Source organism: Salmo salar, chromosome 12 (assembly GCF_965601325.2).
Source record: "Salmo salar chromosome 12, fSalSal1, whole genome shotgun sequence".
Classification (NCBI taxonomy): domain Eukaryota; kingdom Metazoa; phylum Chordata; class Actinopteri; order Salmoniformes; family Salmonidae; genus Salmo; species Salmo salar.
This window is the reverse complement of record NC_138302.1, coordinates 65,702,523-65,729,811: the sequence shown is the minus strand read 5'-3', so window position 1 is coordinate 65,729,811 and position 27,289 is coordinate 65,702,523. Positions and strand designations below refer to the sequence as shown.

At 40.2% G+C, this 27,289-nt stretch overlaps 1 protein-coding gene across 1 annotated transcript in view; it reads left to right on the top strand.

Annotated features, from left to right (window-relative positions):
* LOC106565594 (sodium channel protein type 8 subunit alpha) overlaps positions 1–27,289 on the top strand; it is a 115,071-nt gene that overhangs the window by 61,700 nt on the left and 26,082 nt on the right. The window contains exons 15-21 of the mRNA XM_014132896.3: positions 13,872–14,045; positions 14,258–14,614; positions 14,857–15,018; positions 15,207–15,500; positions 21,167–21,284; positions 21,523–21,677; positions 25,539–25,712. Coding sequence (XP_013988371.1) covers positions 13,872–14,045; positions 14,258–14,614; positions 14,857–15,018; positions 15,207–15,500; positions 21,167–21,284; positions 21,523–21,677; positions 25,539–25,712 — 1,434 coding nt within the window. The remainder of the gene's footprint in view (positions 1–13,871; positions 14,046–14,257; positions 14,615–14,856; positions 15,019–15,206; positions 15,501–21,166; positions 21,285–21,522; positions 21,678–25,538; positions 25,713–27,289) is intronic.

Sequence of the window (27,289 nt, the reverse complement as noted above, 5' to 3'; positions counted from 1 at the left end):
ATACACTGAGTGCAAATGAGGTAAGATAAGGGAGTTAAGGCAAGGTTAACACCATTTTGAAGGCTCTATAAAGAACCATGATCATACGGTTCTAAATGGAACCTGTATGGTTCTATAAAGACAACACATTACTTTGCAGCAAACCTGCTTGCACCAATCCCACACTGTAAATAAAAAAAGTTGATTCAACATACAATTGTAATGCAACCAGCTGCAATAGGATTGTGAGTTTACTCAACATTTGAGGATATAGTTGAACCAACATACAAAATGCTTTCTTGCTAAATTATGTGTAATTAGGGGTTCACAGTGAAGCTCTGAAAGCTATTCTTATTTTCAGAATTATTCTTTATTTATTTATTTGTTGACATGGTCCAAAAAAAACCTCAAGCATAGATTGGTAACTTTTTTCCTAATTTGGCACACAGAAACTAGAGGCCATGAGTAACTTGGTCAAAAAGGATGGCACTGATTGGCCAAAAAGTGGTGCTGTTATAAGCAGTCTCACTTCCATCGCCCTGTTTGACCTAGAGACTTGAATGCCTCATGCTTAACAAATTTGCCTCAAGGACCCACAAGGTCCATCAGGATAGATTTATCGCTATCTTGGACATTTTGGAAAACCTTTGAAAAACGTATTCCCATGAACCAGAAGTCCAAATTACACTCAATTGGGTATGTAGGCCCATGGTACATCTTTTAACATAGTTTGAGAAAAGGGATTGGTTAAGAGATGGCTTAGGTATTGATAAATCAGGAAATCTGATTTTAAGTGTCCATTTCGAATCCAATCGGAATCCACTTCACAATGGTCTATCAACTTGAAACAATACCGTGATGAACTATGTTAAATTTGGCATTGATTTCTTAAAGAATAAGGAAAATAATTATAAAAAATCTTCTTCTCTTGAACTAAAAGTCAGATTCACTCCAAATTTGGTCTTTGGATTCATCACAATAGTCCCTAAAGAGTTCAAGAAGATAGCATTGATCCATTCAAAGATGGCCTTACTTTACCAGTAGATGCATATGAAAACATATGTTAATATATATGCTCAAATATGCTACAAAATCTTCTCAACCATAGGACCAAATGACACCAAATGAATGTAGGCCCATGGTATGTGTTAACTTCTTAGTTTGAGAAAAGCTAAGGGATTGGTAAAAAGATGGCTGAGTTATTGACAAATCAAAAATCAGATTTTACGTGTCCATTTAAAGCACTGTAAATACACTCCACAATGACCTATCAACTTGAAATTTTCCATCGCTATCATGGACATTGCTAAGATGAACCACACAGAATTTGGTATTGATATCTCAAAAAACAAGGAAACCATTAAGAACTTATATATGTAACACTAATGCTCAAAATCATCTGCAATCATCATCTCTACATTAACCATTAACTCCAAATTAAATATGGCCGCACTGTGGCTATAGATGCACATTAACACATATGGTAATGCTACAAATACTTGAAAAATCTTCTTCTCCTGAACCAAAAGTCAGATTGACTCCAGATTTTATTTTATTTGGTATATAGACTCAATGAATTAGCCTCTAATGAATATGAATATGAGTATGATTAGTTGCTGCATTCAAAGTCGGCCATGCTACACCACTAGATGAACTGATTGGCATGAAATTTGGTATGTAAACCTTATGTATATGTCCTTAGAAGCTGTGTGAATATAAAGTTACTGCAACCTTTAATGGCTGCACCAGACCAGTTGGTGGCACTATAGAATGGATATATAGAATGGCGCTGGAGGGAATAGCAGCTGTTTTACGGGATCCTGACCAATTGTATTTTTGTGTTTTTTGTGCTGATCTTAACTTTTTTTGTACATAATGTTTCCGGCATCGTTGTTTCCTAAAGAGCTTCTGGACATCAGAACACTGATCATTAACCTCAATTTGGATGAGGATTTCTACTTCAATGAGTCAGCGACGAAAGACATACTGCTCATCCTGGACCAGGCCCATATCCCCGACAATCGAAAAAGGAAGAGCCTGTATTATACAGGCCGGCGTGTGGGATACCTGATGAGACTACGTCGGCAAGTGAATAAACCGCCTCTACCCACGCACTATTGGTGAACGTGCAATCACTGGAGAATAAACTGGACGAGCTCTGTTCAAGACTATCCTATCAACGTTATCTGAAGAACTTTAATATCCAATGTTTCTCCGAGAAGTGGCTGAACAAGGATATGGAAATATAAATCTAGCTGTTTTTTCTATACATCGGCAGGACAGAATGGCAGCATCGGGGTGTGTGTCTCTTTGTTAACAACTGGTGCGCAATCTCTAATTTTAAGGAAGTCTTAAGGTTCTGCTCACCTGAGTTAGAATACCTCATGATACGCTGTAGAACATACTATTTACTGCTGCTGGCACTAAGACTGCACTCAACATAGGGCCATAAACAAACAAGAAAATGCTCACCCACAGGTGGCGCTCGTAGTGGCCCGTGATTTTAATCAGAGAAAAACTGAAATCCGTCATACATCATTTTTACCAGCATGTCACCTGTTCAACTACAGGCGGAAAAAAAACTCTAGATTACCTTTAATCCACAAATAGAAACACACACAAAACTCTCCCTCGCCCTACATTTGGCAAATCTGACCATAACTCTATCCTCCTTATTCCTGCGTACAAGCAAAAACTCAAACAGGAAGCACCAGTGACGCGCTCAACAGTGACGAGCTCAATACAGAAGTGGTCCGATGAAGCGGATGCTAAGCTACAGGACTGTTTTGCTAGCACAGACCGGAATATGTTCCGGGATTCATCCTATGGCATTGAGTTTACCAGCTTCATTAATAAGTACATTGACAACGTCGCCCCCCACAGTGACCGTACATGCATATCCCAACCAGAAGCCATGGATTACAGGCAACATGCGCACTGAGCTAAAGGCTAGAGTTGCTGCTTTCAAGGAGCAGGACTCTAATCCGGATGCTTATAAGAAATTCCACTATGCCCTCCGACAAACCATCAAACAGGCAAAGCGTCAATACAGAAGTAAGATCCAATCTTACTACACCGGTTCTGACGCTGGTCGGATGTGGCAGGGCTTGCAAACTCTCTCTATACCAGGCGGTGTCAGAGGAAGGCCCTAAAAATTGTCAAAGACTCCAGCCACCCAAGTCATAGACTGTTCTGTCTGCGCCCGCACGGCAAGCGGTACCAGAGCCCCGAGTTTGAGACCAAAAGGCCCCTGAGCAGCTTCTACCCCCAAGCTATTAGACTGCTGAACAGTTAATCAAATGGCTACCCGGACTATTTTCATTGACCCCCTTTTTATTTGCACTGACTCTCTAGCACTGGCTCTATGCACACTTACTGGACTCTACACCCCTCCCTGCGCACGCACGTACAAAAACACATACTACATATGTTCACATACACACTAGCGCATATTAAGCGCATGTACGCCCCACAAACACTCACACATTGACACACTTTCACACTCTTTACATACACTGATGATAATCTGTTTATTTTATTTGCCTGATTGCCTAGTCACTTTTACCCCTACCTTCATGAAGATATTACCTCAACTACCTCGTACCACTGCACATTGACTCTGTATATAGCCTCATTATAGTTAGGTTATTTTGTCACTATTTCCTTTTTATTTAGACCATTTTTCTTACTTTTTAACTCTGCATTGTTGGGAAAGAGCTCGTAAGTAAGCATTTCATGATAAAGTCTACACTTGTTGTATTAAGCACATGTGACAAACAACAATTTATTTGATTTATAGATATCATTGGCACAAATGGCACCATAGGATACTAGTGCAATATCTATTGATCAATTGGACTTTGCAAATCAATGTTAGATTTAAATTATGCAGATTAACAATTTATGATATTGTGACTAGTATATCTATGATCAAATATTGTTGCCCTATTATGTCACCTGAATGTAGTGAAAAGTGTATATTTTATTCGGGAAAAATAGATACCGGAAGTCCTGCCTCCCGCGCAGTCAGCGTATTACAGCTGTGAGAGTATATTGAAGTATTGTAATGTGGTGTCACGCTCGTCGTAAGAAGGAGACCAAGGTGCAGCGTACTTAGAGTTCCACATGTTTAATAAATATGAAACTCACCAAAAACAATACAGAAGAAAACGAAGCGTGCCGTTCTGGGCTGCTCACAGGCAGCTACACAAAAACAAGATCCCACAATCACAGGTGGGAAAAAGGGCTGCCTAAGTATGATCCCCAATCAGAGACAACAATAAACAGCTGCCTCTGATTGGGAACCTTACTAGGCCAACAAAGAAATAGACACATAGATATGCCCACCCAAGTCACACCCTGACCTAACAAAATAGAGAATACAACAGGCTCTCTAAGGTCAGGGCGTGACATGTGGAGTGTACCAACTTAGATTTTAATAATTTACACAAATGAAGTCCCAGAATAAAATAATTACTGCAATACAAATTATAAATTATGCTTATATTTTTATCCAACTGATCTTGTGTCCCTTATGTCATCTAGTGATGTGCAGTTCGCAAATGATTCATCATATTTTTACTAACTCAAGTCATGATTAGTTTTTTGGAGTGACTCGTTTGTTTTAGTCGTTCGTTTGACCTGCTGGGCGCAATGCAATGAGTCCTAAAGCAGGATTGATACATGCTCCTCCGACTCAGCGGCTCCAGAGACGTGTATGTTTAAATACATGTTCAGAACTGATAATTGATTCCATGGTTTAAGAATGACTGCAATTAATTGATTATTAAATGTTGATTATTAAATGTTATGATACACACAGCTTTGTAAAACTAAAACATACACACCCTCTGCTCAACGAACTCGAGAACTAAATGTTTGGGGGGGCTGCAGTTCACAAATTATATTGTGCTTATCACCCTCATGGCAGTCAAGCAATGCATTCCGTCAAGAGTCGATCACAATCTAGTCCGGTTGCAGCCACAACTAAACCTTGTTTCAAATGTATCAAGAACTAATCTTATTTGTATTCCGAGCATTCAACAAATGTAGCCTACATATTTTAAAAAGCACACTTTTGCAAGTCTCAGTCACAAATGACAGCTCCATTAAGCCCCCTATGGTGAACTATATGTGAACATGTTTTCAGTTCATCGTTCGCCGGTAGGGGTCCTACGAGCTCGAGGCATTACGGACTCAAATGAACGAAATGAGTCAAATTATTTGTTCTTTTAACTGAACGAATTGAAAAGATCAGAGTCAGTAAAAAGAGACAAACTTCACATCACTACTGTCATCCAGTGAACCCTGTGCATTGATTCTCACAGCTATATTTCCTATGCTACCCCAAACTGCATGATAACAGTGCCTAAAACTGGTTACCACTGTCATTTTCGGTGGAGTATTTGGCTGCTCTCAACAAGGCAGGAAAGACAACAGGAAGACATTTGTTTACAGATTCCCACGCAATCATGAAACACAATTGGTGATACCAATGAGATAAGACTCGAGCTGTCAGAAAAGCGAATAAACCTTTTTGCCCGTCAAGACCTGAACACAGACAGCTGTCAGTACAGGGTCTGCTACGATCATTTCATCACTGGTAAGTCAAGACTGATCGATTTTGAGTTTATTTTAGCTGTTATGCTAACTAGGTGTTAACAACAACGCTACAGTAAGTTAGCCAAAATTAGCTAGCTAGATAGTTTGTAGTCTAGCTATTAGCATGTGTCGCGTGAGTTTCAAGTTTTGGGGAAGCAATTTTTTCACCATAAAAATGCACCTTTATAACAAAGGATTGCATGGCTCTGTCATTACATTTGCAGACTAATGTAAGCCTACTATTCCTAATGTGATGAGTAGATTGGATAGTGATAATGTAAGCTATTAATAAGCGCATTGTGGCATATGCTTAACGTTACTTTCCTTTGCATCGGAAAAATGTGGCATTTGATACACATTTCATGCAATTTTACTACACTTTATATGACTGGAGACATTAGCAGAATATCTTCTAATAGGATGGTAGCCTAGGCCTACTCAACAGACCAATAAAAAACGAATTTGTCTTGAATGCAACCATGTAATGTAGGCCGAAAAGGGGTCCTGATTAAAAGGGATCCAGCTTTTATCAAATTCATGTTAAAAGTTTACAAAAATGCATTTTAGCTAACCCTAAACCTTTACATAACCTTAAATTAATTATCCTAATCTGCTATGAAATGTCAAATATTACATTCATTTTACAAAGCTGGATCCCTTCTAGCCATGACCATGAAAAGGGGAGACGCAAATTGTACGATATGGCGTCCATATAGCCTGGAGGATATTATTGCATAAAAAACTCCAGTGCTTGTCATGTTCATATAATTACCCAATGATAATTTGTTAAGAACTTTATTCATAAGAGGAGGGAACATTTATGGACATAGGACAAAGGCCTCAATGGTATAGGACAACCTGCTGTGTTGACTATTGGTTGTTCCAGTCCAACAATATATATAATCTTTATATGACACTAAAACACCTGAATGAATTAAACATAACAAACACTTAAGTGCCCTCATGCTATAGGTGACCTGAAGAAGTGATATTCTAACATCTGGGGTGCTTTTCATTTGATTTTGTACTACTGTAGGTTCACCAGCAGACCTCTATCAAGACACCCATGTAGACAGGATTCCCACTGTGAAGATGAGTAATGCAGCAGCAGCATCAGTTTCTACTCCTACTTCCTCCTTTTCCAGATATGAAAGGAGACATACCTCAGTTATACAAGATAGGTGTCATATGCTGTGCTTTGGACTATCTGAATGATTCTGTTGTGCCATTTGAGTAGAAAGCACCTTCACCTTGTCGCCATGACAAAAGTGCCCCCTTAAACCATATGAATATATAAAATATAATTTGGAATGTGTAAAAGACTACTGTTTATGATACTGTAAACATACTGTACTGTCATAATAGGCTATATTGTTGTATGGGTTAAATTAAAAATATTTTTTCATCTATGCTTTGCCTTGCCCCATTTAATAAAAAGTATTTCATATAGCCCAACATTTTTCTTTCTTTTACAATTTGAACACATTTAGCATAGACTATAATTGTTGTGGTAGTCTTAGGCAAACCATCTTCATTATCACAGTAGCACCTCCAAGTGCCATTCAGACCTAGGAGAAAAGTATCTGGCATTGAACTTGGTGGCAGTAGTTGTATGTTTTAAGCTAAGGATCCCATTATCTCCTGCTTTCATATATTTCACCACCTAGATTAAAAGGGTTGGATTTGCACTGAACAATTTAATGTCAGCACAAGGCATGTACAAAATCCAGTATAATGATTAGTCTCATATACATTGTCTACAGGTATCGTTTTTAAATTGAGAACATATAGCTGAACAATATGTAAACAATGTGTGAGTTAAGCTATTTTCTGTTTCAGATGCACAATGTCAAGGGCTGCATTGCAAATGCCCATAAGGCTAATGCCATCATACTGTAGGCCAGTGGTTCCTAACTCCAGTCCTTGAGTACCCCCAACAGCACACATTTTTGTTATCGCCCCGGACAAACACACCTGATTCAACTTATCAACTAATCAGCAGGCCCTCAGAGTTGAATCAGGTGTGTTTGTCCGGGGCGATAACAGAAATGTGTGCTGTTGGGGGTACTCAAGGACTGGAGTTAGGAACCACTGCTGTAGGCCTATGGCTGCATTGGCGTTGCATACCATTATCAGCTGCAAAATGGATTCACATGGCTGATGTCCTGAAAAAATTGTGACAATCAAATAAACCCAATTGGAGAGCTTATGACTGAACAGAAAGGTAATGTTAATTTATGAATGCAACACAGAAACAGACAAATTAGAGACAGATTCCCTTCCCCTCTTTATTGCAGGATTGTGATCTGTGTTTAATCAACATCAACACTAGTTCATCTTGAATAATAGTTACATTCACAATTAAAACAAATTTAAACACTTACTGTAACTTCAAAGAATCAACACTATTTCATATCATTTCAGAATACAAGTAAGCTAACTCATTTCTAAGGTTAGACGTTTTAGTAACAAGTAGACTATTATTACCAAACCCATAATTTCAGGTGAACAAAAAAATAAGTCAATACCATAGGTGGCCAACCTCGCTCCACTGATCCCTAATATATGGGGGGAGCAGACTTCTGTTCCAGCCCAGCACAAGCACACTTAATTATTAACTAATTAGGTTTGATACATTGAATCAGGTGTGCTAGTGCTGGGCTGGAACAGAAGCGTGTACACCCAGCATGGTTGGTCTGCTCGAGTTGTAATAGGTTTATAGATTGTGTGTGACTTTTAAATTGTATTTTTGTTCGCAAAATGTGCTAACATAGGTACACATATAATCCATGGTATACAAGAATGTACCCTTATTCTCTTGGGACATTCATTGGGACCTTTTCATCTGCAGACAGGGTTTTACGGTTCTCTGTACCTAAGGACGGAAAATATCACAAAGTAAACAGGCTGCATTATACTCAAATTAGAAAGCACTGAATATTATGTTGCTATATCTCTCTGTCCTCAGTTTTTCTCGCTAAGGATTGGAACTGGAGAATATTTTCATAATGTCCTCCCACAAAGGTACCCGGTCTATCCAGAGTAGCCTACTCTCCTTTCTGACAGTGTAACGGCTGTCGGGAAAGAGAGTAGACCAAGGCGCAGCGGAGTTAGTGTTCATCATGATTTTAATTAACGTAAGAACACTATACAAAACTGAACAAAAATACGACAGCAAAACAGTCCTGTTAGGAAATAATCTAACAGAAACAATTACCCACAAAACCCCAACGGAAAAACAGGCAATTGTGTGACTCCCAATCAGCAACAACCAACAACAGCTGTGCCTGATTGGAAGCACACGGCCAAAATCAATGAAACAGACAACATAGAAAATGAACATAGAACGCCCACCCAATGTAACATCCTGGCCTAACCAAAATAAAGAACAAAAAACCCTCTCTATGGCCAGGGCATTACAGACAGCTGTAACTGCTAGCTAATCCTTTCACCCTCTTCCACGGCTGGTAGCTAGCTACCTAGCTACAAATGCATTTAGAGTTACAACGATAAATATATCAAGATAGCTAGCTAATATGAAGTTAGCAAGCTGGTAATATTTAGATGACTTAGCTAGCTACAGTGCATTCGGAAAGTATTCAGACCCCTTGACTTCTTCCACATTTTGTTACGTCACAGCCTTATTCTAAAATTGATTAAATCAATTTCCCCCCTCATCAATCTACACACAAAACTCCATAATGACAATTTTGCAAGTTTATAAAATATATATATTTTAAATATAACATTTACGTAAGTATTCAGACCCTTTACTCAGTACTTTGTTGAAGCACCTTTGGCAGCGATTACAGCCTTGAATCTTCCTGGGTATGAGGCTACAAGCTGGACACACATCTGTTTGGGGAGTTTCTCCCATTCTTCTCTGCAGATCCTCTCAAGCTCTGTCAGGTTGGATGGGGAGCGTCCCTGCACAGCTATTTTCAGGTCTCTCCAGAGAAGTTAGATCGGGTTCAAGTCTGGGCTCTGGCTGGGCCACTGAAGGACATTCAGAGACTTGTCCCGAAGCCACTCCTGCGTTGTCTTGGCTGTGTGCTTAGGGTCGTTGTCCTGTTTGAAGGTGAACCTTCGCCTCAGTCTGAGGTCCTGAGCGCTCTGGAGCAGGTTTTCATCATACTGCTATACTTTTCTATACTTTTCTCCGTTCATCTTTCCCTCAATCCTAACTAGTCCCTGCCGCTGAAAAACATCCCCACAGCATGATGCTGCTACCACCGTGCTTCACCGTAGGGATGTTGCCAGGTTTCCTCCAGACATGACACTTAACAGTCAGGTCAAAGAATTCAATCTTGGTTTCATCAGACCAGAAAATCATGTTTCTCATGGTCTGAGAGTCCTTTTGGTGCCTTTTTGCAAACTCCAAGCAGGCTGTCATGTTCCTTTTACTGAGGAGTGGCTTCCATCTGGCCACTTCCATAAAGGCCTGATTGGTGGAGTGCTGCAAAGATGGTTGTCCTTCTGGAAGGTTCTCCCATCTCCACTGGAGCTCTGTCAGAGTGACCATCGGGTTCTTGGTCACCTCCCTGACCAAGGCCCTTCTCCCCCAATTGCTCAGTTTGGCCAGGCGGCAAACTGTAGGAAGAGTCTTGGTGGTTCCATACTTCTTCCATTTAAGAATGATAGAGGCCACTGTGTTCTTGGGGACCTTCAATGTTGCAGAATTTTTTTGGTGCCCTTCCCTGGATCTGTATCTCGACACAATCCTGTCTTGGAGCTCTACGGACAATTCCTTTGGGTTTTGCTCTGACATGCACTGTCAACAGGTGTCCAATCAATTGAATTTACCACAAGTGGACTCCAATCAAGTTGTAGAAACATCTCAAGGATGATCAATGGAAATAGGATGCACCTGAGCTCAATCTCAAGTATTATAGCAAATGCTCTGAATATTTACGTAAATAAGGTATTTCTGTTTCTTATATTTAATACATTTGCTAGCATTTCTAAAAACAAGTTTTCACATTGTCATTATGGGGTATTGTGTGTAGATTGATTAAGATTTTTTTTTAAATTTAATCCATTTTAGAATAAGGCTGTAATGTAACAAAATATGGAAAAAGTCAAGGGGTCTGAAAACTTTCCGAATGCACTGTATGCAGTATGTAATGTTAGCTAACTAGCAAACATTACGTTAGCAGAAACTTAGCCTGCACACTAAGTTTCTGTAGTAGGCTAGCTAGCTAATAATACATCATTTTTGATAATTTTCTAAATGTATTTACTTACTTGAATAGGTTCTCCCACTGCCTCCGTTTTCTGTGTCCTTAGAAAAACGAAATAATGGGCAATCTTCCCGAAGTTTCCGGTGGTACCAATAGCAGCCAGTCATGTAGACTTTCGGAGAACTTTCAACAGACTGATTTCAGTCTTCAAGCATGGAGCCTGGTGCGGTTGCTAAGTGATTTGTGACACAACTTCCTCTATTGGAATCCAGCCAGAGTGAGAATAGCCAACAATTGGAACTTCTAATCACCTACAATCTGCATTTTTATATATATAAAAAATGTAATTCACCTTTATTTAACCAGGTAGGCTAGTTGAGAACAAGTTCTCATTTACAACTGCGACCTGGCCAAGATAAAGCAAAGCAGTGTGACACAGACAACAACACAGAGTTACACATGGAATGACATGGAATAAACAATAAACAAGCCAATAACACAATAAACAAGTCAATGACACAGTAGAAAAAAGTCTATATACAGTGTGTGCAAAATGCATGAGGAGGTAGGCAATAAATAGGCCATAGTAGCGAAGAATTACAATTTAGAAGATTAACACTGGAGTGATAAATGAGCAGTTGATGATATGCAAGCAGAGATACTGGTGTGCAAAAGAGCAGAAAAGTAAATAAAAGCAGTATGGGGATGAGGTAGGTAGATTGGGTGAGCTATTTACAGATGGACTATGTACAGCTGCAGCGATCGGTTAGCTGCTCAGGTAGCTGATGTTTAAAGTTGGTGAGGGAAATATAAGTCTCCAGCTTCAGCGATTTTTGCAATTCGTTCCAGTCACTGGCAGCAGAGAACTGGAAGGAAAGGCGGCAAAATGAGGTGTTGGCTTTGGGGATGATCAGTGAGATATACCTGCTGGAACGTGTGCTGGTGTTGTTATCGTGACCAGTGAGCTGAGATAAGGCAGAGCTTTACCTAGCATAGACTTATAGATGACCTGGAACCAGTGGGTCTGGCAACAAATATGTAGCGAGGGCCAGCCGACTAGAGCATACAGGTCGCAGTGGTGGGTGGTATAAGGTGATTTGGTAACAAACCGGATGGCACTGTGATAGACTGCATCCAGTTTGCTGAGTAGAGTATTGGAAGCTATTTTGTAGATGACATCGCCGAAGTCGAGGATCGGTAGGATAGTCAGTTTTACTAGGGTAAGCTCGGCGGCGTGAGTGAAGGAGGCTTTGTTGCGAAATAGAAAGCCGATTCTAGATTTGATTTTGGTTTGGAGATGTTTAATATGAGTCTGGAAGGAGAGTTTACAGTCTAGCCAGACACCTTGGTATTTATAGTTGTCCGCATATTCTTGGTCAGAACCGTCCAGGGTGGTTATGCTTGTTGGGCAGGTTGGGGTAGCGAACGGTTGAAAAGCATGCATTTGGTTTTACTAGTGTTTAAGAGGAGTTGGAGGACACGGAAGGAGTGTTGTACGGCATTGAAGCTCGTTTGGAGGTTAGTTAGCACAGTGTCCGAGGAAGGGCCAGAAGTATACAGAATGGTGTCGTCTGCGTAGAGGTGGATCAGGGAATCACCCACAGCAAGCGTGACATCATTGATATATATATACAGAGAAAAGAGTCGGCCCGAGAATTGAACCCTGTTGTACCCCCATAGAGACTGCCAGAAGTGTGGACAACAGGCCCTCCAATTTGACACACTGAACTCTGTCTGCAAAGTAGTTGGTGAACCAGACGAGGTATTCATTAGAGAAACCAGGGCTATTGAGTCTGCCGATAAGAATATGGTGATTGACAGAGTCGAAAGCCTTGGCCAGGTCGAGGAAGACGGCTGCACAGTACTGTCTTTTATCGATGGCGGTTATGATATCGTTTAGTACCTTGAGCGTGGCTGAGGTGCACCCGTGACCAGCTCAGAAACCGGATTGCACAGCGGAGAAGGTACAGTGGGATTCGAAATGGTCAGTGATCTGTTTATTAACTTGGCTTTCGGAGACTTTAGTGAGGCAGGGCAGGATAGATATATAGCAGTTTGGGTCTAGAGTGTCACCCCCTTTGAAGAGGGGGATGACCGTGGCACCTTTCCAATCTTTAGGGATCTCGGACAATACGAAAGAGAGGTTGAACAGGCTGGTAATGGTGGCAGATAGTTTTAGAAAGAGAGGGTCTAGATTGTCTAGCCCAGCTGATTTGTACGGGTCCAGGTTTTGTATTGACAATGACTGACATGGTCAGAAATATGAATTTTTGAGACTACCTAAATCATATAAATTGGAACAGCCATCTCAATAATGGGTGCATTAAATCCAACTACTGACAGATTAGATCAGTTTAGAAACATGTATGTAGCATAAGATTAATCAACCAATCAATGTACATTAAAAAACACAGGTATTGAAACAAACAATTCTGAATATCAACCTGCAATAAAGCAGGCTGGGAAAGATGGTAATGATGGGCGTGGTTTTGAGCAAATATACATTTGTAATTTTACTCAACAAGCTTGTTCAAATTAGCTTACATAGAGCAGAGTATGTTGAGTAAACACAACACGTTATCTCAAATTCTTGTACATTTGAAGTCCACTATACTCACATATTTAGCTGATTAAGCCATTGGTTGATGCTTTTTTACAGTGTTACCTTCCAAGGCAATCATGACTTTGTCATTTTTGCTCACATCGAGCAGAGTTTGTTGAGTAGCTTACATTCTTGTCCTTTTGAAGTCCACTCAACTCACAGAATAAGGATTATTAAGGAATTGGTTAAGTTGGCTTTTTTACAGTGCATGTAATAAGAGTAAAATACTGTAAAATAAAAAAACACATCTCCCTCAATGAATTACAGTAGCATTTACTTGTTTATGGTATAATACTGTGTGTCATTGGTTACTGTACTTACTTGCCACTAGCTGCTGGTAAGTTACTGTCAAATTCACAGCAACCCCTTTACAGTCTAAATTGCACCCTTGAATTAAAACGAAATGAATCTCCTGAATTTAAGTGGGGTTGACCCCAAACCTGTGTCCTACAGTGGTAGCTTGACCCTAGGATCTGACTGTTAACCTTTTTCTCTTTTTGCACTTACAGGTTTTCACTGGTATCTTTGCTGGTGAGATGTTTGCCAAGCTGGCTGCCATGGATCCATACTACTACTTCCAGGAGGGCTGGAATTGTTTTGACAGCTTCATCGTGACCCTCAGTTTAGTCGAGCTGGTATTGGCTGACATTGAGGGTCTGTCTGTGCTCAGGTCATTCCGATTGGTGAGTAAGAAAGTGTTGTGGATTGGAATGAGGGAGTATAATGATAACCATCTATGACCTTGATGTCCAGACAGTTTACCGAAGGTGGGGTGAAGGGTTCACTCTGCAGCAGAGTTAGCTTGACTTGACTAATGCCGAAATTCTCAAACAGTATGATTAACCACCTCAAATCTGTCTCTCCTACCCTCCCTCCCTCTCTGTCGTTTGTCTAGCTGAGAGTGTTTAAGCTGGCCAAGTCGTGGCCCACACTCAACATGCTCATCAAAATCATTCATTCTTCTGTGGGAGCCCTGGGAAACTTGACCTTGGTGCTGGCCCTTATCGTCTTCATCTTCGCCGTGGTTGGCATGCAACTGTTTGGAAAGAACTACAAGGACTGTGTCTGTAAGATCGCAACAAGCTGTAAGCTGCCCCGTTGGCACATGAATGACTTCTTTCACTCATTTCTCATGGTGTTTCGGGTTCTGTGCGGGGAGTGGATCGAGTCCATGTGGGACTGCATGGAGGTGGCCGGCCAGAACATGTGCATGATCGTCTTCTTGATGGTCATGGTCATAGGCAACTTGGTGGTAAGAAAAACAACCATTGAAATATCTATAATCGAGTAGCAGTTTCTTGCATACCCAACCTGTGAAGATCAGGCCTCTCTTTACTTAGTGAATTGGAAGCAAGTAGCATTTCTGCATCCACATCCACATGTAACTATGGTTTGTGCATTATAATTTTAGTCTGGTTAAGCCTGATATCAGTTAGTTTGCGGTTAGTGACACATCTGCTAAGACCTGCTCTCTGTGCACGGCCCTCTCCCCAGGTGTTGAACCTGTTCCTTGCCTTGTTGCTGAGCTCGTTTAGCGCAGACAACCTGGCACCCTCAGACGATGACGGAGAACAGAACAACCTGCAAATAGCCGTTGGTCGAATAAAGACGGGGATTGCCTGGGCCAAGGTCTTTGTAGCTGAGGTTATGAAGAAGGTATGCTGTGATGACATGTCCTCTATGTTCTGTTATGTATGACATCACTCTGATGTCATTGTTGTGTTGTTTCGTGTTGTTTTAACAACACCAAGACAAACTCTTTCACAATGTACTTGAACGTCAGTATTTGTTTCCTGACTGATTTTAAATCTGATTCTGATTGCAAATCTGATTCTGATTGCAAGGAGGAGGAAGAAGCAGAGGATGAGCAGAAGCATCTTGATGAGTTTGACGAGAAGCTTAACTGCATCGCAAACCAGAAGGGCATAGACATCAACCGCGAGCTGGACTACATCAATGGCACTACCAGCGGTATTGGCAGCAGTGTGGGCAAGTACATGATCGACGAGGACCACATGTCCTTCATCCACAATCCCAACCTGACCGTGTGCGTTCCCATTGCGGTCGGGGAGTCAGACTTCGATAACCTCAACACCGAGGACTTCAGCAGCGAGTCGGATGTGGAGAACAGCAAAGACGTAAGTATGGAGGGATGGGTGTGATATATTCTTTCTATGCTATTTAAATATAGAAATGGATACATTTGGTTGGTGCGTGGGGTTCTATAAGAGGGGAGGTTGATGGTTGAGGAAGGTGGTTAATCGGAAAATGGGAAGGGGGGTTTGGGTGCTTGATTAGGTGGAAGGTTTGACTGAGTTCTGTTGGAGGTTTAGGATAAGTTGTGAATTGAGTTGTTGAGACCTTATCAAATATAGTGGTTACATCATTTTCTATGAATTGGAGTGCGTTAGCATCCACTCTTCTAAAATCGCTCATACTTCTGACTTCTTATATGTTTTTTGTAGGTTTTCACATATTCTATATGAATTAGCTAGCTTCGAGTAGCTGAATATGTCTTCCCTACATAGCCGCAAAAGTGTGACACATTCATATTTCTCAAAAACAACTTTATTTCAAAGGAGTGCTATACTGCACATGTGCAGTTTGGCACAGCTCGTTAACTTGAGATGATCACGTGTTTCTACGTAGCTAGCTTGGTGGCCATTACACTGCTAGTTAGCGTGATCAAGGGTTTGTATTGGAATGGCCGTTAGAAATGTCTCTTTCTGTACAGAATTTCTTTGATTTAGCTAAATCTCACCTAACTAAACACGTTAGTTAGCTAACTAGCACAACTAACACAATGTATTTTGCAAACCTAGATAGCTAGGTACTGAAACAAATGCAACGGATCTGTAACTCAAATCAGAAATCACATCAGGATTAGCTTATACTAATCAAAAGATACAGTTATTTTAGTAATCGCATCGTCTTTCACAAGTTGAACCGTGGCTAATGTGTTTGCCTTTATCCGTCACCGGCTCTCCTGATGAGTAGGAGGTAATGTATACACTTTTGTTAGCAAATGCAAGCTACAATACGCCAATGATGAGACTGTGACCATAGAAATATAACTCCTAGAAGTGGTTTAGCCCCTCAGACCATGGCAATTTGACAGCCCCTTATGGGTACACTCAATATGGCTGACATTGTATGCTTAATTGCCACGTTCACATGGAATGTTCATTAAAATGATGCTGTGGCTTTATAATGTCAATTGTGTTGACTGTTAATAAAGCACAAATTGAATTCTGTACTTCCAGCTTTATTTTCTGATCATGGGTACTCTAAAAATGGCCGCCAGTCTACCCATCAATGACCCATTGACTTGGATGTCCGTTCTAGGAATTATATTTCTATGACTGACTTTGAAGGTAATGTATAGCTACATTTATGTTAGCTAATACAAGCCACAATACGGTAGTGATGAGAAAGAATGACTTTGTGACTAAATAGGATTTAGCAAGGTGTGTCAACAAAGTGCTTACTTTCACTTGCGCATCTTCTAATGGTTAACTAGAAATAGTTAACACACTCCAGAAAACAAATCAATCAGAGGAAATATTTATTCCTTATAGCAAAACATTATGCCTCAAGCTTATTATTGCGTTTGCACCCACTACTAACCAGGGGTTGGAACCATTATGGTTTCGTTCTGAACAGAACCATTATTTTTTCCTTCCGTTCCACTGTTCCAAACAACAAAATAAAGTTTTGAATCGGTTCGAACCAAAAAAAAGTACCGGTTTATATTGTTCCTTTCTATTCTTTTTTAAACCTCTGAAACCGTAATTTATTTACATTTAGCTCGACATTAAATGACTTCACCAATTAGTGCGGATAGAGCAGCTTGCTATGGAGCGGGTAAGCAATTTAATATCTATAGGAAAGTCTTTAAGAGCAAATTGTATTTTGCCATAAAAGCATGGTAAAATCATAATGAAAGACAAACACACACACTGTGGTGCCTAGTCCTGAATTAGTGCAGGGAAATGTTTTTTTCAGCACCATGCTTGTAATGTCGGCAGTAGGCTACAGTAACCTATGCTTCAGAGGGGAGGGGAGGGGAGGGGAGGGGCAGTAGCCTACACACAAGTATACCCACTGGCAAAGATTTCCAGCCGGTAGGCAGATGCTGGAATAAGTTTCTGAGTGGCAGTGAGGGCTTTGCATTGGCGCTTTGTTGTGATTTTTGTGGGACTGGAAAAAATGGTCAGAATGTAAAAGAAAGTTATTAACCGCTTCCCATGCTTTTAAAATAACGGTTATGTCCCGGAACAGTATAGATCAGTATAGATCACTTTAGTTTCAGGTTAGGGCTCTGTTCCTCAAATCATTTCCTTCTTTTCCAGTTTTCGGTTCTGTTCCCTGAACTGGTTCCAACCCTTGCTACTAACCACTATTGTTATCCAGCATATTCATTTTAATTAGTGTGCTTGCTTCAGCAAGATCACTACCGTTAAATAGCTGATGCAATCGCTCAAATTTTCTTCAGGAAATTTAACTTTTCTAGTTATAGATGTAGCATGATGCTTTGCAGAGTAGCCAAATACAGTGCCTTCAGAAAGTGTTTATACCCCTTGACTTATTCCACATTTTGTTGTGTTACTGACTGAATTCAAAATGTTTTAAATGTTTTTTTTTAAATTTCTTACCCATCTACACTCAATACCCCATAATGACAAAGTAAAAACATGTTTATAGAAAATGTTGCATATTTATTGGAAATGAAATACAGAAATATCTAATTTCTTCACACCCCTGAGTCAATACATGTTAGAATCACCTTTGGCAGCGATTACAGCTGTGAGTCTTTCTGGGTAAGTCTCTAACAGCTTTGCACACCTGGATTGTACAATATTTGCACTTATTTTTTTTGTTCAAGTTCTGTCAAGTTGACTGCCATTTTCAAGTCTTGCCATAGATTTTAAGCCGATTTAAGTCAAAACTATAACTAGGCCACTCAGGAACATTCAATGTAATCTCGGTAAGCAACTGTAGTGTATATTTGGCCTTGTGTTTTAGGTTATTGTTCTCCTGAAAGGTGAATTTGTCTCCCAGTGTCTGTTTGGAAAGCAGACTGAACCAGATTTTCCTCTAGGATTTTGCCTGTGCTTAGCTCTATTCCATTTATTTTTATCTTAAAAAAAAAAAAATTCAGGTCCTTGCTGATGACAAGCATACCCATAACATGATGCAGCCACCACCATGCTTGAAAATATGAAGAGTGGAACTCAGTGACGTGTTGTGTTGGATTTGCCTCAAACATAACACTTTGTATTCAGGACATAAAGTTAATTTCTTTGCCACATTTTTTGCAGTTTTACTTTAGTGCCTTATTGCAAACAGGATGCATATTTTAGAATATTTGTATTCTGTACCTGCTTTCTTCTTTTTCGCTCTGTTATTTAGGTTAGTATTGTGGAGTAGCTACAATGTTGTTGATTCATCCTCAGTTTTCTCTTATCACAGCCATTAAACTCTGTAACTGTTTTAAAGTCACCATTGGCTTCGTGGTGAAATCCCTGAGCGGTGTCCTTCCTCTCTAGTAACTGAGTTAGGAAGGACGCCTGTATCTTTGTAGTGACTGGGTGTATTGACACACTATCCAAATTGTAAATAATAACTTCACCATGCTTCTTAGGATGTTCAACGTCTCCTTTAAAAAAAATTACCAATCTACCGATAGGTGCCCTTCTTTGTGAGGCATTGGAAAACCTGCCTGGTCTTTGTGGTTGAATCGGTGTTTGAAATTTACTGCTCAACTAAGGGGCCTTACACATAATTGTATGTGTTGGGTTCAGAGATGGTAGAAATGATTGTGACTTGTTAAGCAAATTCTTGCTCCTGAACTTATTTAGGCTTGCCACAACAAAGGGGTTGAATACTTATTGACTCAAGACATTTCAGCTATTAATTTTTTTTGAACTTGTAAACATTAAAAAAATTATAATTCCACTTTGACATTATGGGCTATGATCTCAATTGTAGCCTTTTTAAATTCAGGCTGTAACACAACACAATGTGGAAAAGTCAAGGGGTGTGAATACGTTCTGAACATGCTGAGGCTCTTGAGATTGCAGTCTTAATGTAGTAGATGATGTAACGGCTTAAAGTGCATTTGTGTGTGTGTGTGTGTGTGTGTGTGTGTGTGTGTGTGTGTGTGTGTGTGTGTGTGTGTATGCAATGTGTGTCTTTTTAATCCACTCATCAACACTGGACTGAGCAGTGAATATAGAGCGGTGAACACAGAGGGGCGAACACAGGAGACCTTCAGATGACCTGACGTTTCAGAACATTTGTTTAGACATGGCAGTACCACTGGCTCTGCAGACTGACAGACAGACAGACGGACACTGCTTTGTGTATGTCAACGTGTGGGAAAGGTCCCCCTCACTCATACAGTATGTGGATATGTTGGGGAGCTCTGATGCTTGGGTCACCTTGACCTGGTTTGCAGAGGGAAGTCATGCAGCAGCTCTAATACCTGTACCAGATTCCAGTCTTCTCCGCTACCTGTCTCCACCAACCACAAGGCTGGCTATCCTGCATCTAAGCCTGTCACAGCCCAGCCCTGCAGCGATTGGACGGACACAGAGCCCCTGTCAGACAGTCAGGGATCTGTCTGGCTGTTTGTGATACTGGAGAAAGAGAGCAAGAGAGAGGGGGAGAGAGAGAGTGTGTATGAGAGTAAGACAGAGAAGCACAGTCTTTCTGCTGACGATTCAGGATTCTAAAGTGAAGCGTCATTCATCCGTAAATTGGATTAGCTGTGTGTGTGTGTGTGTGTGTGTGTGTGTGTGTGTGTGTGTGTGTGTGTGTGTGTGTGTGTGTGTGTGTGTGTGTGTGTGTGTGTGTGTGTGTGTGTGTGTGTGTGTGTGTGTGTGTGTGTGTGTGTGTGTGTGTGTGTGTGTCCTGGTTCACCTTGACTTATTGTTCAGCTTTGAGATGATTTATTAGGTTGGCTAGAAAAGGCATATGTCTGTTTAAACGTCTCTACCTGAACATGCTGTTTGAGATCAGCCTCAATATATTTACATTTTATGCCTGTTATAGACCTATGTGTTGAATCATCTCTCCATAACCGTTTCACTGTTATCATATCAAATAATACTTTGGTAATGGTCGTCGTTTGTAGCTCGACTGTTGTATTTAAGAATAAGCATTTCTTCTGAGAGTCTGTGAGTATCTTTACTGTGAGACATGAATTAAAAAGCCCCGGCCTATGACACCTTCCCCCACCTCACTTTAGTTAACATGTTTATCATATCAATTCCCTTCTTGAGTGTCGTATGTGTTTTATCCTGGCCGTTGAGTAAAAGGTTTTACCACTGGATCTAATGCTCTAGTCTATTTACATAAAGATACCTAGCAGCAAGTCATGCATCCCTGTCAATTCTGCGTATGCATATTTACCAGTGACCAGCCCCAATAATGTAATCACTCAGCAGCCAAGGTTAATGACTAACTGGTCAATGTTGCTATTAATAATACTCACTTCAAGACAAATAGACAAGGTTACCCACACATCCACGGTTGGAATGTAAGAGAATGTGTTAAAAATGCAGACAACATGTAACATCTAACCTCCAACTTCGACACACAGCTTTTCCTGGTTAGGTTATGTGGCCCTTAAATCATGATGCCTATGAGGTATCCACAGAAAGGGTTAGCGGGTGACTAGTGGATGCTTTTGTAGGCAGTGGGTACCACTGTGCAGTATCTTTGTACATACTAGCTCATAACACCACAGAATGTTCTGTGATGTTAGGAGTCTGACCCTCTCTCCTGTTGTCTGTCTCAGCTGGATGACACTAGCTCTTCGGAGGGCAGCACCATAGACATCAAGCCTGACGTGGAGGAAGTGGTGGTGGTGGAGGTTGTGGAGGAGTTCCTGGACCCAGACGCCTGCTGGACAGATGGTAACTAAGAACCCACAGAGAGACACAGGCCTCAGTCTGGCCACAATAGCACTTAGCATTTATTCTAACTGATTTCATTGTGGGCCATGGCAAGTGTGGGTCTGTGAGTGTCTGTACTCATCTTCAGTTTGTATGAGGCCTTTTTATGGACGTGTGTGTGTGTAGTCAATAGTGTGTACATGTCCTAAATGTATTTGACTGTGTCAGTAACAGTGAGTGTGTTTGTCCTCTTATCCAGAATGTGTTGCCAAGTATACGTTTTTGTACTTGCCCATCGATCATGGCTGGGGGAAGCACTGGTGGTTCCTGAGGAAGACAAGCTACCTGATCGTGGAGCATAACTGGTTTGAGACCGTCATCATCTTCATGATCCTTCTCAGTAGCGGGGCGTTGGTAAGAATGCACACACACACATTTGTTTTACTATCCTTGTGGGGACCAAACAATTGACTCTCATTCAAAATCATATTTTTCCTAACCCTACATATAACCCTAATCCTTAACCTAAACCTAACCCTAACTCCTAAACCTAACCCTAATTCTAGCCCTAAACTTAACCCCTAAGCCTAAAATAGCCTTTTTCTTTGGGTGGACCTGCGAAATGTCCCCATTTGTTTTACTATCCTTGTGTGGACTTCTGGTAAAAACCAAAACACACACACTAACAGTTTAGCTCATACTGCACAATTAAGTACTGTCTTACAGTAAACCGTATCAGTTCCCACAGAATGTACTAAAATTGAATAATTAAATCGATAAATATTTTATGCCTTTTACCTGTCTACGACTGTTTGTGATATGATTCTTGCTAATGAGCTGCAAAGTTCTGTAATGCACCAACCTTTTAACCAAAGGAATCCAGCTTAGTTTTCAGCTTTCTGGGGGACTGTAGCACAATGGTGATTCAGAATGCTTACAGTGCCTTCAGAAAGTATTCACACCCCTTGATTCTTTCCACATTTGTTGTGTTACAAGGTGGGAAGAAAATGGATTTAAATGTCATTTTTTGTCAACGATCTAAACAAAATACTCCGTAATGTCAAAGTGATTATTTCTCCCCTAACATTAGTAAACATATTATGAAAAATAAAATACTAATATATCTTGATTACATAGGTATTCAACCCCCTGAGTCAATGCATGTTGGAATCACCTTTGGCAGTGATTACAGCTGTGAGTCTATCTGGGTAAGTTTCGCAGAGCTTTGCACACCTGGATTGTACCATATTTGCATATGATTCTTTTTAAATTCTTCAAGCTTTGTCAAGTTTTAAAGCAGATTTAAGTCAAAACTGTAACTAGGCCACTCAGGAACATTCAATGTCATCTTGGTAAGCAACTCCAGTGTACATTTGGCCTTGTGTTGTAGGTTATTGTCCTGCTGAAAGGTAAATTGGTCTCCCAGTGTCTTTTGTAAAGCAGACTGAACCAGGTCTTCCTCTAGAATTTTGCCTGTGCTTAACTCTATTCCGTTTATTTTTATCCCAAAAAACCCTCCCTAGTCCTTGCTGATGACAAGCATACCCATTACATGATGCAGCCACAACCATGCTTGAAAATATGAAGAGAGGTACTCAGTGATGTGTTGGATTTGCCCCAAACATAATGGTTTGTATTCAGGACATACATTACATTTCTTTGACAATATTTTTGCAGTATTACTTTAGTGCCTTATTGCAAACAGGATGCATATTTTAGAATATTTGTATTCTGTACTTGCTTTCTTCTTTTTGCTCTGTTATTTAGGTTAGTATTGTGGAGTAGCTACAATGTTGTTGATTCATCGTTAGTTTTCTCCTATCACAGCCATTAAACTCTGTAACTGATTTTAAGTCACCATTGGCCTCTTGGTGAAATCCCTGAGTGGTTTGCTTCCTCTCCGGCAACTGAGTTAGGAAGGATGCCTGTATCTTTGTAGTAACTGGGTGTATTGACACACCATCCAAAGGTTAATGAATAACTTCACTATGCTCAAAGGGATATTCAATGTCTGTTTTTTTTTTTTTTACCCATCTACCAATAGGTGCCCTTCTTTGTGAGGTATTGGTAAACCTTCCTGGTCTTTGTGGTTGAATCTGTGTTTGAAATTCACTGCTCGATTGAGGGACCTTAAAGATAATTGTATGTGTGGGGTAGAGAGATTTCGGAGTCATTCAAAAATCATGTTAAACACTATTATTGCGCACAGAGTGAGTCCATGCAACGTATTATGTTACTCCTTCACTTATATAGGTTTGCCATAACAAAGGTGTTGAATACTTATTGAATCAAGACATTTCAGCTTTTCATTTTAGTTAATTTGTAAACATTTCTAAAACCATAATTCCACTTTGACGTTATGGTGTATTGTGTGTAGGCCAGTGACACAAAATCTCAACAAAACAAAATGTGGAAAAGGGTGTGAATATTTTCTGAATTAAGTTTTCACATCCATTTACTTTTTCCACATGTTGTTGTGTTATAGCCTGAATTTAAAATTGATTAAATGTAGATGTTTTTGTCACTGGCCTACACACAATACCCCGTAGTGTCAAAGTGGAATGATGTTTTTCTGAATTTTTATAAATGAATTAAAAATGAAAAGCTGAACTGTCATGAGTCAATAAGTATTCAACTCCTTTGTTATGTACCCCACACATACAATTATGTGTAATGTCCCTCAGTTGAGCAGTGAATTTCAAACACAGTTTCAATCACAAAGATCAGGAACGTTTTCTAATGCCTCGCGAAGAAGGGCACCTATTGATAAATGGGTCAAACATTTAAAAGCAGACATTAAATATCTCTTTGAGCATGGTGAAGTTATTAATTAACCTTTGGATAGTGTATCAATATACCCAGTCACTACAAAGATACAGGCGTCCTTCCTAACTCAGTTGCTGGAGAGGAAGGAAACCGCTCAGGGATTTCACCATTAGGCCAATGGTGACTTTAAAACAGTTACAGAGTTTAATGGCTGTGATAGGAGAAAACTGAGGATGGATCAAGAACATTGTATTACTCCACAATACTAACCTTATTGACAGAGTGAAAAGAAGGAAGCCTGTACAGAAAAAAATATTCCAAAACATGCATCCTGTTTAAAACAAGGCACTAAAGTAATACTGCAAAGAATGTGGTAACGCAATCAACTTTGTGTCCTGAACACAAAGTGTTATGTTTGAGGCAAATCCAATACAACACATTACTGAGTACCACTCTCAATTTTTTGGACTTCCTTACCAAGAAGACAGTGAATGTTCCTGAGTGTCCCAAGTTACAGTTTTGACTTAAACCTGCTTGAAAATCTATGGCAAGACCAGAAAATTATTGTCTAGCAATGATCAACAACCAATTTGACAGAGCTTGAAGAATTTTGAAAAGAATAATGGGTAAATATTGTACAATCCAGGTGTGCAAAGCTCTTAGAGACTTACCCAGAAAGACTCACAGCTGTAATCACTGCCAAAGGTGATTCTAAGATGAATTGACTTAGGCCTGTGAATACTTATGTAAATTAGATATTTCTGTATTTAATTTTCAATACATTTTCAAACTTTTGTAAAAATATGTTTTCACTTTGTCATTATGGGGTATTGTGTGTGGATAGGTGAGAAAATAAATATTTAATCAATTTTGAATTCAGGCTGTAACAACATGTAGAATAAGTCAAAGTCTATGAACACTTTCTGAAGGCCCTGTATGTGTTCAGGAATGGACAGAGGGGATATAGAATAGTGGGGCTGAGGCGACTATTAACCCTACAGTACAGAGAGAACGTGTTCCATCACATACAGTAGCCTACCTCCTCTTTCACTACTGTGGGCAATGACTATGTAAACACCGCACATCCTGAGAGTCTTCAATACATTGTCATATGAGAGAGAACAACTAAATTCACATAGTTTGCCATGAACATAGAGCAGTATTAACGTTAGCACAGTTAAATCCCAAGACATTAGACGCAGTCAGGTTTCTGTAGAGAAAATAATACTGTATATAAAAAGACAACATAACACTTTTTGGAGGACTGAGACAGGATGGTCTTTGCTAATTTGACCAATTGCACCTTTAACACTATATACTGTAGTTTTCAGAGAATTCATATTTCAACAGGAAAAGCAAATGGCAAAACTATCTATAACACCTTTAACCATAGAGAGGTTCATGAGTTTTTCACATAACAGGAAAAACTCAGAGGTCTAATCATAAGACAAGACGTCCAGTCACGTCAGTGTTGTTAACCTGCTGCTGTTCTGTTTTCCCCTCCCCCAGGCCTTTGAGGATGTGTACATAAATAAGAGGAAGACCATTAAGATTATCCTGGAGTACGCAGACAGCGTGTTCACCTATATCTTCATCCTGGAGATGGTGCTCAAATGGGTGGCCTATGGCTGGGTCAAATACTTCACCAACGCCTGGTGTTGGCTGGACTTCTTCATTGTGGATGTAAGTAACTTATCCAACTGAATCTATGTTACTTCTTGCCTCCTCTTATGATTTCCTTCCTCCATCTTTCCATCCTTTATTATTTTGTGCTGGTCTCTCTTTTAATCTCTTTTTATCTCTCTTGCTTTGTCTTCATGTTCTTCTTCTCTGGCTATGTCTTTTATGTCTCTTGCTTCTCTCTCTGTCAGTCTTTGTTTTATGAGAGTTGATAAGCTTTCCTCTCCTCTTCCCAAGTTGGATTTTGTTTCCCTTCAAGCACACTGTAGCTGTAACCAGATTACTCTTTGTTCTTGATCTGAGACAACTTTGATAATAAGGGACTTGAATATTTCAAATGATGCTGCTGCAGTGTGGCCATTTAGCACTGATTGCAGATGCTGGGTTATGGACATGACATCAAATCATTACCTATTGACATAGATCATTTAGCAGGCATAACAAAACTCTCCCTTCTTTCCATGAATATACTCTGTATAGTATATAACTCAAACATTTGCCAATTCGACTGCTTTGTCAACAAAATTCAATCCAATCTTTTAAGTGGATTTTATTTTATGTAATGCTCTTCTTACTCTCCAGCTGAAATGTTGAAAGGCCTGGCATCATTCATTGATATTAAGGCCTTCCCCGTTGTGTCTCTCTACCCTGTTTAACTAACTCTATGGGCTAGTGTGTTATCTGTTGCTGTGGAGTTGACTTATCTTGTCACTGCTGTGAGTGAACTCCTGTAATATGGAATATTACAGCCTGGGATGGGAGGTGTGGTATTAGCAGTGAGTCAACAATGTGGTTTACAATAGCACTTTACTATGTAAACAACAAAGGTGAACCACCATGTGCACATAGGTGATAGTAGAGGTGGGGGGTGAAAGGCAGGACGATAAATGGGATGGCTGAGACAGTCAACAATTCTTGACATTTATCTTTAAAGAAAAATCAAAAGAAAAATATTACACTGTCCACATGGGACACATCACAATGCCATACAAGCTCTCTTCGGTTCTGGTGTTGCAATGTGGGGGTTTCATCCATTGTTGCTTTGCCCAGTAACATTTTTCTACTGTTGTGTATCGAAAGCTGTGGTGTCTGTATCTTCCCCTGTCTCTGGAAGAGCAAATGTAAAGTTATATTTTGCACTTGACCTGTCCTGTTGGATGTGTTGGGTTGGGTTATGTGATGGATGGTAAGTCAAGTCATGACTTCTGAGTCAAGCCTTAAACTCCATTATCAACTAATGTCTTCTCAATCCTGATGGTTTTTGTATGTGTTAATGTCTGTGCTCGGTTTTGTGGGAGTGTGTGTGTGTTTGTGTTTGTTTGTGTGTGTGCCTGCCTGTGCATTGTGGGTTACTCAGAAGGTGCAGGTCTCTCTCCTCAGTATCTATTTGCAGAGCCAGAGGAGGGAGGCATGGCGGCCACTCCCCACCTTTACTACAGGGGGCGCCAAGCAGACAGAGGCAGAAGGTGACCATCACCCCAAAGAGCAACGACAGTGTGGTAGCCTAGAGGACAGTGGAAGCTTTAGCGTGCCATTAGAAAAGCAAGGGGACAGACATGGACAAAGGCTGTGTGTATATG